Source organism: Trachymyrmex septentrionalis, unplaced genomic scaffold (assembly GCF_001594115.1).
Source record: "Trachymyrmex septentrionalis isolate Tsep2-gDNA-1 unplaced genomic scaffold, Tsep1.0 scaffold52, whole genome shotgun sequence".
In the NCBI taxonomy this organism is placed as follows: domain Eukaryota; kingdom Metazoa; phylum Arthropoda; class Insecta; order Hymenoptera; family Formicidae; genus Trachymyrmex; species Trachymyrmex septentrionalis.
The window spans coordinates 508825-524297 of record NW_017305694.1 but is presented as its reverse complement, the minus strand read 5'-3'; the positions used below and the strand labels follow the sequence as shown (position 1 = coordinate 524297).

General features: G+C 35.7%; 1 protein-coding gene across 1 annotated transcript in view; it reads right to left on the bottom strand.

The window, feature by feature from the left end:
- LOC108751823 (LIM/homeobox protein Awh-like) overlaps positions 1-15473 on the bottom strand; it is a 21344-nt gene that overhangs the window by 3041 nt on the left and 2830 nt on the right. Inside the window, exon 2 of the mRNA XM_018492247.1 lies at positions 3411-3703. Coding sequence (XP_018347749.1) covers positions 3411-3703 — 293 coding nt within the window. The remainder of the gene's footprint in view (positions 1-3410; positions 3704-15473) is intronic.

The window sequence follows — 15473 nt, the reverse complement described above, 5'->3', positions numbered from 1 at the left end:
CTCCCCACGCACTGTGCATTTATGTGGATTGTGTTTGCGAATGCCCGCTGCGTACATTGGCGCGCTTCGAATACCTTATGGATTGCCACGCGACTATCCCGGTGGTCATCATCACCCTCTCCCTCGCTCCCACCGCACCCTGTGCCCTGTGGATGTTGTCGAAAAATCCCTCGCTCTCGGGATCGTCAGTAGTCCGGATAACGCACTTCCGCACGCACGGCGAAGAAAATAGCTTTATTCACTTCGAGCTTATCGAAAGAGGCACGTGTGCCCTCCATAGCGACGCCTCCTCCTTGAAATCTTGTACGTTTATTTATTTTTTTTTTCGAATGCAGATCGAGAACAAAGAGAGTTAGAAACGCCATGTAGATTCTATCGCGCGACGTCTGGCGAGATTAAACTTTTCTGATCTGCCGATACACGCGCCTTAATCCTATTGTCCTTTTAAGAGAGGCAGCTAATTCCTTGTCCTGGCGCTAAAGGTGATCCCCCGTCACGCCCACGTCGGAAGCTAGGGAAGGATTTGAATTTCGAGCGACTCTTGTCCGCGATTACGACACATGGTGTGTCACACAGCGCGCCGATTTTTTTCGAAGAGAGCGTGTACGTAAAGGAAGGTTTTGCTGAAGTATCTATAATAATTTAGCTACAAAGGCAATTTGAAAAAACTTCGCGACTTAACATATGATTGTATGACGAAGTCATACAACTTTAGTATTCCCAAGGCACCGGTCAAATGGTGATCCCTGCACAGAATACTGGAGATCGGTTTAAATTCCGACTGAGGTAACATTTTTCGCAATAAATTCTTTATAGTTTTTAGGATGTTAGTAATATCAAATTAACGATCTAATTAAATTTGGGAGGCTTAATATTTCGGATTGATTGTGCTGAAAATTCGAAAGTATAATTGGAGCGCAATTATTCTAAGATGAAAATTTTTACTTAAAATACGCGTATCAGTCTAACGTCTAACTTTGATCGTAATTGTTTATTCGTATAAACGGTTCTGTTTTTAATCTTAATTTTAATCTTAATATTATTCCTACAATTTTAGGTTTTAAATTACTTTTATTTTTCAATATTTATAACTATAATACACTTCATTCAGCTATATTCCAATGCGTTTACATAACCACGGAAATCCATTTCTTGAAGTTCCTCAAAATAGCTGTTTACAGTAATTATTCAGTTTTTTTAATTATTTTTAATATAAAGTTTTCTTTATATTATGTTGCATACAATGGTGCACTATCTCTCTCTCTCTCTCTCTCTCTCTCTCTCTCTCTCTCTCTCTGTCTCTGTCTCTTTCTCTCTCACACACACACACACACACAAAATTTTCATCTCCTTAGGGTTGCCGCACACAAAATTCTGCAACAGTGATCGTAAGATGTAAACTTAAGCCGATGAGCTAATCAGGATATTACTTTAGATTTACGTAATCTAACAGAAATGGAAATAACAATGAACTTATCCATAGCCTCGCAATAAAGCGGATTTCAACCAAATTAAAACTCGCCATATGGATAAGTTTACTGCTATTTCTATAATATTTCCGTTAGATTACATAGATTTAAAGTAGTATCCTGATTGGCTCATCGGCTTAAGTTCACTGTTCGTCTTAAGGTTACTGTTACAGAAATTTTGTCTGCGGCAGCCTTTAAATATTTCTATGGGTGTTTAACCGTTAAAAAAATTAATCGTGGCATGATGTTTAATGTTACTATGGTTTTACTATGGACATCTACATATTATTATTTATATAAACTAACTTTTACAACAAACTACTACTTAACAAGAACAAGTTCAAACTTTAAAATTATATATATAAGACAGACGTCTCTTTACCATGTGCCCATATTTCAAATATATTACCACCATTTATGATTAGGCTACGAAGTTTCCAAATTGTCCTCGTAAATACAACTCTAAAAATAATTTTATTGAACCACCAAAATAATTATGTAGAACATTTAAGCTGGTTGTTACAATGTTGAACAATAAAAACAATAAAGTTAGTTGTAAAATATTAAATAAAGATAATAAAAAAAGATTAAATTTGAAGAATAAAGACGCTGCAGTCTGCAGAACGCAAAACGAGTGTAAAGTCTTAAAAATAATCTAAACAATAACGTTTCTCCCAAATATATTCATGAAATAAAAATGAAATCTACGATTAAAAATTGTTAAAACAAAACTAATTCTTCGTTCGTACAGCGAAGAAAAATTGAGTCAGCAAGAATAAATACAAGAATAAACATTGAGAGTGTTAAACTTTCTATAGCACTACTCATCTCTCGTCCTACATTGTTTTAATGATCCAACAAAATTATTTTCAAATCCGTATGATGTATCTAACTAAATTTTTAGATACTCCAGCAAAATTGTTCTTTCCGTGAAAGGGAGCTGCAATGTCGATGCGAGATGGGAGATAGACGCGAAGGCGAAGTGAAATCTTACGTCCGATACTTTACTCTGAAGATCCCGCTTGCTTGTATTTTTCTTGTTTTTTTTTTCCCATCTTTTTTTCTTGCCGTTTTGTCCATTATCGCGCGAGAGGAGACGGGACGGTTCTCTCGGAGGCGGTTGTCGGCGGTGGTTGTCGACGGGTCTACAGGGTCCACAGGTCGCGTCGGGATCCCGCCGACGATCGGGTCATCGAATGGCAGCGTTACCAGGCAGAAAGCACGAATCAAAAAAATTACGCGGCAGATTCCTTCGGACCTCCCGCATACTGTCGGACCCGAGCAGCTCGCCCGAGTTAGCCAGCGTCGAAAACTCGGGACCGCTCTTGTGTGCAGTAATTAACGAGGGTACCGTATTCAATTCGCGCAGGCGAGAAAACGAAAATTAATTTATTCCGACGCGACCGCGCGATTTGTTCCCCCTCCTGCTTAACTCGCAGGAGTACTCTTGTTGCGCGATAACGCGTGTATGAATTTAATATGAAATCAAACGTCAGACGTTCGCCATCGCCAGATCGGATATCAAGACGGGCTCATGTCGGAGCTCGGTTGGTGCAAGAGACCCAGGTGACTGAAGTAACTGATTGACAGTTGGATAAACACATTGGGCAGGCTGCGCCCGAAGCCTTCCGTACAATCGACGAGTCACCGCGGGTTCCGTCGACTTTGATCTCCACGACCGTACGTCTTACATCGCTATCGATGCGCATCGCGCGGCAACAAAAATATTCCACTTATTCATTCAGCGATGCGAACAAAAAGAAGCGGCTATTTTCTCCCTCCATCTCTCTCTCTCTCTCTCTCTCTCCATCCGCCTCGTTCTCTTTCTGTTGACACGTATAACTCGTTGAGCCGATTTAATTGTCCAATCAAATCGCGTCCAACCAAAAAAGTAACGCGAGTATTATTTCAGGTGAAAGTACCAATCGATGGTCGACTTACCGATCGTAGTCATGCCTGCAGTACACTCGCATGCCTCTCTGAAAGCACGAGTGCTGATCGTGCAATGGCCTGGCACAAGCGCTACACCTCAGACACCTGGAGTGCCACGTACGTCCGCCTACGCAGAGGATAGTTCGTTCGCGTACTCGCTCGCCGCATCCACCGCACTCCATTACGCTCGGCGATGTTTCCGGGCCGACAACCAGCCCGCTGGTACCCTCAGGACAAGCGAGGTTGGGACCGCCGACGCCGCTGTCGCATGCACCATCGCCACTCGTGTCCTCGACTTCCGTCTGCGTATACAACAAAACAGCAAAATCCAGATTTAGTCTGTAAACAAGATCCGAGAGCTTCCACAAAACATTTACATTCCGTAAATTCCGTAAGAACGTCAAAAACACATTAACTCTATATTATTTGCGTGGGTTGTTTTTATGGGTAATTATATATAATAAATAAAGGGCGAAGTAAAAGTCAAGTACATTTTTTAAATTGTCACACAAATTAGAAAGAATAAATTATAAATAGAGAAAAGTAAAATTGAAAAAATATAATAAAATAAAAACTCAGTTTAAATAAATTACAAGTTTCGGCTACCGGATTGAGCCCTTAATAAATAATTATACGAGTATATACCTGCGTGTGAGATGTACCTATATTATTTCTCAATTCTAGATTTATTATCGTTTACACACACTTTATACTGATATCTTTATACTGGTAAGGCCGATATTCATAAATCATATTAAGTACAATTTTGAGACATCATAAGCTAATCAAAAAGTTGTATTAGCATTTTAAGACATTTCTTAAGACAGTTTTAAAATAAGGACGGATTATGGCTGATATTTAGTCTATAGATTCAAGCTCTATATGTGTAATGAATAAATAAAATCAATAAAATAAAATATCTTTTAAAGTCAATACAAGTTATTAACGTAAAATTATCTTTATTAAAATAAACAAGTTCTTATTTTGGATCCTCAGTGTAATAAATAATATCCTATCTTAAAAAATTATATTCGCAGGTAAGACAACGCAGTTATTAAATTAGTCAGTAATATTAGAATTCAATGAGTTAATGGTCCTACGGTGGAGAGTAAGCTGGTCAAGAATAATTATTATATCTATATTTGGTCAATTTTATATCTATTAAATTCCACAAATTACTAAATAAAAGATCATGATCAAATTAGAGTTTGTCTTTATGAAAAACTATGTTATAACAAAAATGCGCACTTACATGAATTAAAAAGATAGTCAGAATAAAATTTTTTTAATCGCAAGTGTTTATCAAACTGTCTACTGTGTTTACTGTATATATTTATATTAAAAATATATTTATTCAAACATATTTAAAATATCAAATTTAAAAGAAATTAAGAATTTACATGAAAAACAGTACTGATATTTCGATTATAAACGTAATAATCAACTCAAACCAATTGTGATGTATATAAATCAACTTAATAAACAATAAAAAATAAAGATTTTTTAAATAAAAATATTAAGATTTTGCGATAATATTAAGATATATTAGATATATTCACGCGATAATATTCACATATATTAGATCCAGAGATAAAATATCGTTTTGTAAATTTAAGCCATGTTTCTGTTTTTGTATATGAATCATCTCTGAGATCAAACTTTTAAACAAAACAACTTTCTCTTTATCTAAAATTTTTATCTTATCGTAATAAAAATCGTGTATAGATTCCAACCTATGTTTCATAATTATGGATTGAGTTGTGTTTCAATTATATAATGCGGTTCTTAACATATATTCACATTGATATGTGTTTTCAAACATCTGTTTGTCTGATCAACAGAATATGATAAGGTTTTACAGTCAATCCTATACATTCTACATCAGAATGAGACAACTTAGAGAGCATTCTTGAGAATTTTTATAAGTTTATTAAGTTTATTAATGTCCCTGTATGCTCTGTATCAAGGAATTCGTCTTCAAAAAGTTCTTTATGTTTTCAGAGATAATAGGGTAGATAAATAGTATAGTGAAATAACGCTTGTTTTTTTATTTCCCTCACAATTATTAGAACCAATTTTAGCTGTATTTTTTTATATTTAAAACTGTCTTAAGTACTGCAGTCTTAAGATGTCACGAATCAGAGGATAGTATTAGCATTTTAAGATATTATTTAAGACGGTCTTTAAACAATGTGAATATTGGTCTACAACTGTAAATATTGTAGCTGAAGTCATTTACTTAAAAACTGTTGGAATTTTTAATACTTAAACTTTAATTAAAACGCTTTGATTTTTATTGATATTATTTTTTTATCGGTTTTGTTAAAGTTATTTAAAATTTCCAATTCTTATAACAATACATTCAAGAGAGAGTTAATGTAAATTATTATATAGTTAATGTATAATTAATTAATGTAACAAATTTAAATTATTATTTGTTTATATTTATTTTTTACGCTATTATTTATTTATTATCATTTTCTACTAGTAATTAATGTAAAAAACATAATTCTTTCATAATTATAGAATTATAAGATAAAGACTCTTAAATATTAAATATGACTATTAAAGATTAATTAATAATAATTAAATTAATATATTAAATTAAAATTTGTACGAAATTGCAATAATTAGGAATTTTTGAGGGATATATCTTACACATTTTTAATTTTTTGTTGAATTTACTTAGAAAATATATATTTTTTCAGATATTTTAGTAAGTAAATTATTTACAATGTAACAACAAATTCGCAATAAATTCAATCAGTAATTACTGATAAATTGACATCAACTTAATTATTAAGGTTATATCCTGTCAACGCGGATTCTGTTACAATATTCGAATCTGTGTAGATTAGCAACAGATACCGAGTAGACATCTGTCAAGTGTAGATTCTGCTTTATTTCTGCTATTAAACTACATCAAATTCTGTTTGATTTTTGCCAGCTTGCAGTTGACAAACTTTGCTGTATTTCTGTCAACAGTACTATGTTAAATTCTATACACGATTGCCACCTTTCGATTAGTCTTGTATTAATGGCTCTTTTGCCGAAGATTCTGCCAACTATCCTATCGGAGATCGACAGCTATCAAAATTGTTGAAATAAGGTCTGTTTTCTGTGACTAAACTAGTGTACACTTTTGAAACTTAAAGTGAGATATAGGTATATATGTTTGATTTGTCGAAAGCGAGAAAGAGAGTTCTAGTGCAGTCTAGTACAGGAACAGAAAACAAACCAATTAAAACTTTCTTGTAGTACGTTTAAAAAAAAATATCAGATTTGGTTCTTCTGTCAGAGATTATCATAATTTTGCCGAAAGTTAAGTGTTTTGAGTGTCATTATTAAAATTTGCACTGTTTTCTAATGCGTTTTTTAAAAAAAGTCATCAGATCTAATTCTCGGAGAGAATTCTTTCAAAAAGAGGAAAATTAGATGTAGACAAAAATATTTAATTTAAAAGATTGTGCTTGATTAATTTAACGATTTTTTTTAAGGCTTATAAAGAATATTTTAAAAGCTGAAAATTTAAAAATAATAACCTTTCATTTTTGACACAATTCTTGATTGTAATTGACTAATTCTTACGACATGTCTTACAATTACGACACGTCTTACAAAAAATATGGGCGATGATCCTAATTACAATATAGCAGAGAATATTTACTAAGCTGGATACGAAATTTATTACTAGAATAAATTTTAAAAAGCTTTAAACAAACAATTTTTAGAATAACACTTTTTAGGTTTCCACGAGTATTATCTTCAAAGATATCAGAAGGTGTTTGCAATACGCCTCTGTAGAGTACTCTGATATTTTACTCGCGTTGTCGCTTCAGCATATAGTAGGGTGATCATTTGTGTCACTAGCTGCGCCCATTTTGGCTATCTTTGCCATTTATTAGGTTTTTCTTTATTTAAGGTTGGCACAACCGTAGTGCACAACAATCGCTCGCGTTTTTTTTTACATTGTAAAAAAATGATTTTATACGGAATATATTCAGGATACAGATTTGTTAGAAAAAATGATAAGAATCCTCGAAACGCGGTAAGTGGAATTTAATGTTTTTTAATGATGATTTCTTATTCTGATTTCCACTTGCTCTTGTCATCCTTGTTTAATATTCGGTAAACCACAAGGATGACATGATATTCGAAAAGCATTCAAGTGGAAATCCGAACACGGCCCTGTAGATTTATTCTGTAACTTTTCAATGACAATTTTTAACTAGGGATGTCGTTGCACTTTTACATGGTGCAAAAACTGCATAACGACATATAATGATATCAAATCGTTGTTAAAAGTTAATGTGCCTTTTTTTGTTAACGCTCGACGCTCATTTTTAGCGTTAAAAAATAGATCACATGATCAAAATTGACGCTTAATATTTTTCAATTTTTATCGCGTGATTTGACGAAAATGAGCGTCAGCATAAAAAACCACTTTTAAAGAATAAGCCTATAGAGGCCTTATTCTTGAAAATATCGTATACAAAAAAATACTAGGGAAATCTATAATATAACGTAACTAGTATTTTCGTACATTTTCGTACGCGATATTCTTTGAGAATGTAAGGCCCCTAATATTACATCATGAATACCTATAGCTGTCATATTTGCTGTCGCTTCTTTATTACAGTACAGTGGTCAGTGCAACAGTATATTATTATTGTTAGGATGATATTATATCTGTTTCTGTTAAAAGAAGGTCATGTTCCGATATAGATAATACTCTATTACTCTGTACCAATATTAAAAATGTGTAGTATACGTAACGTGAACTATAGATTTTTAGATTGATGGTAATGTATAATACATCGGAATCGTAATCAAAAGAATACGCATCGAAAATTAATATTATCGTAACTTTAAACAACATTTTACATCTCGTTATTATGGTATAATTTTTTTTTTAATTATTCCAAAAACTCTGAATGCATTTTTTGTAACTCTTATAATTTCAAAGACCAGTTAGATTCTTCCAAGACTTTTATCTCATTAAGTATTTATTATATTAAATTATATGCTGTTGTAGCATCTTTTTTATTTAAGATTGTTTCTAATAATTCTGGTAGAATGTTTTTCTGACAGCTTCTTTCTTTGTTTAAAAAATTAAATAAGTTCCATGTGATAAATCATGCGACGCGCCATGTTGATTTCCGCACTTTATAGGTCTATTTCGTATAGGTAGTGAAAACTAGTGTACACTTTTAGAACTTAAAATAAAATATTTACATTTGATATTTAGCGAAAGTGAAAAAAAGTGTTTTAATGCAGGAATAAAAACAGACCTTATATTCCAATCTAAGACCGTATTTAAAAAATATATCGCATATAAAAGTGTACAAAAATACTATTACGTATAATCGAGACTTTCTTAGTATCTTCGAATGCAATATCAATATTAAAGACCTTGTGTGGAACTGTATTCTCGAAAAATATCGCACACGAAAATGTATGAAAATACTATAATATACGTTACGTACATTATGCAATATTTTTCAAAAAGTAAGGCCCCCGTACTCTTGTATTCTTATATTTTTATACTAAACTCACCAATATCAGTGTTGCTATACAAAGAACAAAGCAATTGATAACTGCAGTCTTTTTTCGAGAACGTCAAACAGACGCAAGGCTCCAGGCCTGATTTATGGGGACACGCCCCCCTCGTTCGAGAGTCATTTCGCCGATGACATCGAGGGGCTGCATAGTCGACGTTAACACCCCGGGTTTACCGTAACAAGACCGGTAACATAATGACCGAGAGAGATTCGGAGGCGACTGGCTACCCGAACAGCCATGCTTCCCATCGGCGTTACTGCAGCCTCCCTTATTTGGGGGGGGGGGGATGTGTCGCGGGATGTTGCGGACGTGCGAGCTGCGTGTGTTACTTCGAGCGTGAGAGGTGAGGTGTCGAGGCGAGAACACGTATTTACACGCGGTGCGTGTACCAGCACAGCTCGGGTTGACACCGACACGCGTGTCACCATTATTGAAAAGGTACGAGCGCGATTCGTGTCGTCTATTATGGGGTGAGGACTACGAATCGAGTGCCGTTGGCTGTTCGCCGATCGCTGCGGTTACGTTAGCTCACGGTGGGGTGCCTTTTGCGCTTGACCAGCTGCCTGGTGGATCGTTTACCGGGTTTGCAACTCCACAAACTGGATACGCGCGATTCGCAAGTCGCTTCGCGCGCGGAAGCGAAGTCGCGGAACGGGTGAGATATCGATAAGGCACGAGCGATAAATAATTGGAATCGATTAAACGAATAAGCAAGAATCGTTATCTCCCGCGATCTGTTCGTATAAATTCAATTCTCGAAACGCAGCACGGTTGAACTAATTTGTTTTAACAACATTGCAAATCCGATTAGCGCGCCTTCCGTCTAGAGATTCATAGATAATTGAAAGCGCGAGGAGATACGATACCGATGTTGTTCCACATGTTCGAGCTTTAGGAGAATTCTGTGACATGTGTAATTTATATATCAGTACATTCAACGTACATATTATACAACGGTGGCTCTCTCGCTGTATACGAGATCGGATGAAAGAACGTTATCCGTGTTCTGCAGGATAGTAAACGTATCAGCGGTTAATCCGCGCTTATATGCGTACACACGTGCAAGCTGGCGCGGGATCCAGAGTCATAGGTGACAATAATAACTTCGAGTTACACGCGAAGCGGCGTCGTAAAGCGCGGGATTAGACTTCTTCCGTCTAATGTATGTGGGTATGTGCCATGCCTTCGAAAGAGCTCCCGAGAAAGGCCCTGCAGCGAGGCAACGAAAGTGAACTGGCGCTTGAGACGTGGCTGAGAGAGTTCGGTTAGATTTACATAATTAAAGGCGTTCAGTTTCGGATAGACTCGAGGTGCGCTACTTAAATTGCTCTTTATTTCACGAATAAGATGCAGATTTGTTACTACATATAAACTGAAGGCAATTAATTAAAGTAAAGCTTTCAAAGACACTTTAGCGAAGAATTAATATCAATTATTATATCATTGTTATCATAAGCTCGACATATTTACTGAAAAAGTTTGATAATAATAATCAAGTTTAAAGAAGAGAGAGGAGAGAGAGGAGAGAGGGAGAGAGGGAGGAATTAGTAAAGTTTTGGTAAAACAATTTCAATCAAATATTCGATTAATGTAAACAAAACCAAGTAAACTCTAATTCTATTTTCCTAATATATATTATCTTACTTTTCTAATTATTACACAAAACAATTTTGCTAAAAAATTAAAAATTTTGCTAGATATATATAAATCTGATAATAATTTTATTAAATTATCAAAATAATGATGCTAAATAGTTATATTAGTCAGCAAAATTGTAAATCTTTTGACAAAATCGTTCTTTCCGTTTATCAAACAGTTGCGTATATTCTCTATTATTATATTATAATAATATGTATTAAATAATTGTATCATTATGTTATGACAAAATTTGATAGCTATTACCAGATTTTGTTCAGTATTCTCCAATTAAATGTCCGATTGTTATATCTGTTTTTTTATTTCCTTAATCTGTTTTTATTATTCCAAGAGTACAAGTACATTATCTTTTTGAAGTAATAGAGATGTAATTTTCGTATTAACGCGCATTGGTGTGACCCTTCAATCCCACATAATCGGATCTAAAGATTTACCTATTCTGGTAATCCCGCTTTTACGATGTTATTGACTCTTACTGGAAGAAAGTGGCAACTCGAGTGGTGCCATCGCGAAGACAGGGGAACCCACGGTGAACTTGTGTATTTCATACCAGTATTGAGTTCTCGTGCACGCCTCTGTTTAGAATAGCCGTGAGGTCCTATTCTTATAAAACTCGAGTGGTTTCAGTTTCGGTTTAGGTCCCTTTTCCCGGACTATAGACACTACCATTGGGTATGACTTTCAAAGCTGAAAGCCTGTCGACGGGGGGGCCCGTAGGGGTCCCACTACAAGCTTCCCGCCTTCATCGGCCCTTGCGACTACGTGACAGTCTGGGACACGGTTGTGTCCATTGAAATCGATACTTCTTTTCCTGGCGGAACCATTCCCGTAGTAGGTATGCCATTCGCCCATATAATAATCATAATGCGATCTAGTACTGTAAAACCGAAAGTTAACCGACGCGACAAACGATGCCTTCTTTTTCTCTATCCTTTTACAATTATTAGATTTTAACTTCGATCAACTCGTATTGCAAATGTAATAATAAATATAATTTATTACTTGAGACTTATTACTGATTTATTATTGATTATTATTATAAATTTATTATAAATTTATTATTTTTATTTTTAATTTATTACTTTTAACTTTTTAAAGCTGATGATTGGTCCTATTTAATTAATAAGTCTCTTTATTGCTCAAACTGGAGTTGAAACATGTTCAATAAGTAAATTGCATAAAGATTAATTTTTACACAAAGTAAATTTACGCCTCAATTACAGCGCATATACTCTCATTATCCCTTGATTCAGGCATATTTGTTTTGAAAAATCTCTTTGTTAAAAATGTCAAACAATTCAATTGAATGTTCGTTTGACATTTTTAACAAAGAGATTTGCAAATGTAATAAAAAGAAAATTAATTTGCAAATTTGGATTAGTCTGATTAAAATAAACTTAGTATTCATTCGTTTTTTATCCGAGTTACGTCATTTTCCTTCAAATGAATTAGTGCCTTTCAATTAACATATTAATCGGTTTTCTAGACCTATCGTCAATAACTATGCTACAGATTTTGACTTCAAATTTGGAGGGTTAAATAATTTATAAATAATAATGAACGACGGAAGAATCACGTTGTTTTGACTTGAATGAATAGATATTTGGGAATGCAGAAAGACAACGATGAAATCCTGCAGTCTTTGAATTGATTGTCGTGTGCGTATTGGACTGGAATTACGTGCCCCAGGGTCTCCTATCTTGTCACACACGGAACGCAAATTCGTTTTCAGTCGCTAATGAACATGACCGTTAATTAGAAACGAACACTTTGTAGTAGACTGTCTGGATGCGCGAGTGGCGTTACTATCTAATAGAATTTGCTGGCACATACGGACTCTCGTTAGAGGAATTTATTAGATATATATATATACATATAGACACATCGTGTGCACGCGCGACGATGTGAGAATTATGGACATCGAATATTCGCGTCGGATGACTATATCTCCAAACGTACCGATCGTTACCGCAGGACGGGGTGAGGTCCTCTTTCGAACGTCGATCGCTTGTCAGCTTTCTCCCTTTCTCGAGCAAAACCAAACCAACTCTCTGCTATCGCGTGATTAGGAAGGCTAAGTGTTAACTCTAGAACACTACAACATAAATTTAATGTGCAAGTGAGCGAGGTCATTGAACGCTGAACTATGTGCCTTCAGTGGTCATTAAGTGGTCTAATCTGTTAAAAGCTAGGACAGCAGAGATAAATTTTTAAAAAATTAGTCCTTTACATATCAGTTTAGGCTTGCTGTCAGTATTGTAACAGAGAGCGTGATAAGTGGTTTCCATTTTTAAGTAGTTTTGTGTTATTACTATATATATATTTTATTAGTAAAGTGTTATGAGGAGACACACACATTACAGTGGGCTACTCCTATCATTTTAAGAATAAGTTTGATAGTTATTCTTCCTTTCTTGTTTTAAGTTCATAGATTATTGTGTTTAGATTATAAATATTTTGTCATTAAAAATGTAAAATGTGTGAAAATCTTGTATTACATTAATTAAGTGTCGCTTACTTCCTCGTGCGTAAAATTTACAAATTAACACCAATATTATATTGCTCAATATAATAATAGTAATGTTCTGTCTTCTAGGATTAAACGTCGAGAGAACGGAATGTTGCGCGACGAAGAATCGGGATTCCCGGGGTGAGAAAGAACGAAACGCGATCCCGATCTATTCCGAACGGGGCGCCCCTAAGCTCGTTCTTTTCGCGTCTACACGGAGCCCAGGTGACAAGTTGACAAAGTGGCCGACTACACAGGGCCGACTGTCCTTCTCGAGACGACGAACGATCGGAAATAAATACTCCGGCGGGGTTTTGTGTATCTCGAGTATACGGCCTCTTCGAAACGGCCGCAGTCGGCGTTGGAAGGTCCGTGGCGAAGAGGGAAGGGCACGAGCCTCTTTCACGCCTTCGTAAAAGAGGAGCACTTCGCGTGGAAACGGATCGGTTGCGCGCGCGCACAGGCAGGTATAATGGACCTATGGCACCGATCCGTCCCGGAGGGGGCGAGAGGGGGGGATGTGGGATCCCCCGACTCCACCGGTCACTCGAGATCCATTTAAATTGCCATCCGATTTCTGGTTTCGCACGCCACATTGTCGCCGTTGCCGCCGTCTATCTTGGGTCTGAGGCATTGTGCCGCGGATAGAAGCAGGGAAAAAAGAGATTCGTTTCACGATTAGTTCGAACCGCTTATTGCCCGCGAGCCCTGGAGCACCTTGAAGTCGACAAAGTCGCCGATGGAGAAGAACGCATCGAAAGAGCCGTGACAATGGCGTTCGGCTCTTTTCGCGCGCGTGCGTGCACTCGATGCGGTGTCCGCTGTCCGCGTCGTGTTGGTTCACGCTGCCCACGCGCACGTGAGTGCCTTTGCGTGACGTTGTCGCTTACGCCCGTGCCGTGCATCCCCTGGACGCCACGTATAATGGAAGCCCGGCGCTCCAATTGTATTCTGTGGACGCCTGCAGAAGCCGAGAGTCATCGGGAGTCTCTTTACGCCGGTCTATTAGCGGTGACCAAGGAAGAGCACACACAGAGAACGATTTTACTGAAATACTAAAAAATTTAACTACCCAAGTGGGAATCGAATACTGGTGAGATACTGGCCCAATACTAACTTTTAGCATTGAGTACTAACGTGATATACTAGGTATCGATATTCGAGTATTATTGGAATGATAGCAATGGGCTTGAAATATATATTAATATTCTGTAAAAGTTTTAGAGCGAAGATCTCACTCTGAAGAATAAAATCTCATTCTCAAAGATTGAAAATTGAGACATATCTTTTTAAGACTGGCTCAATTTTCACTTTTTAGAGTGATATTTCACTTAAAAGGATTTAAAAAATACTATTACAGCACGAAATTATAGTACGTATTATATTGTATCAAATATTGATTTTTAATGACAGTAATAATATTGCATAAAAAAATGTTAAACAAAGATGAAATGATTACTAGTAGTGCGGTATTTACAGTTCTTATTGTAAGACCATCTTAAGTAATGTCTTAAAACGCTAATACTGCCCTCTGATTGGTTCATAACATCTTAAGATTTAAGCCGATCTTAAATATAAGAATTGATTATAAATACTATGTCTATGGTCTATGGTTACATTTTGTCTTTTACTTCCTCCTACCGGAAAGCATTAAATACTACAATAATAATGATACGTATTGTATAAAAAATTAATACCGATATTGCAATAATACCATAACTCAATAGTCTTTGAATATAATTCTATTAGACCATCAAAATAATTATGTAGAAAATTCGAGCGTGATGTGTGTGATCAAACTAAAGAGAGTTTCCATAATCTAGTAATCAGTTTGAACATTCTACATAGACTATTAGTCCGATAAAATTCATTTCAGATTTGTTTATTGTCTGTAATTTTTTTTTATAACAAAACTGTTTTTTTCCATAGAAAATTTTAGACACACGAAATTTTCGAATGTTGCACATTCGCTTCACGTGATCGAGACGTCGCGTATTTTTTTCAGGTTACACCTCGGATTATTACGTTATCGTGTTATTTATGGAGTCGCCAAAAACGCAAATAGATATCGTGATTTATCATCCGAGTTACGTGTCGCGTGATGATTTATATACGTATAAAGTAACATTCGATCGGTACATTTTTTAAATTTAAATTTAAGTAATTTTTTTTTGAAAGTTTAAGTTAAGTATTGTTAAACTTTTTTTGTGCCCCACAGCGAAAAGTGTGCAGATAAAATGTTAATTATTTTGAATTTACAGGCTGCGTACGACTTTTGCTTGTGAGCGATAAATTCGTTCTAGGCGAGGCGCGCCTCGCGAATCGCGTCATCTTGCGTTTCCCTA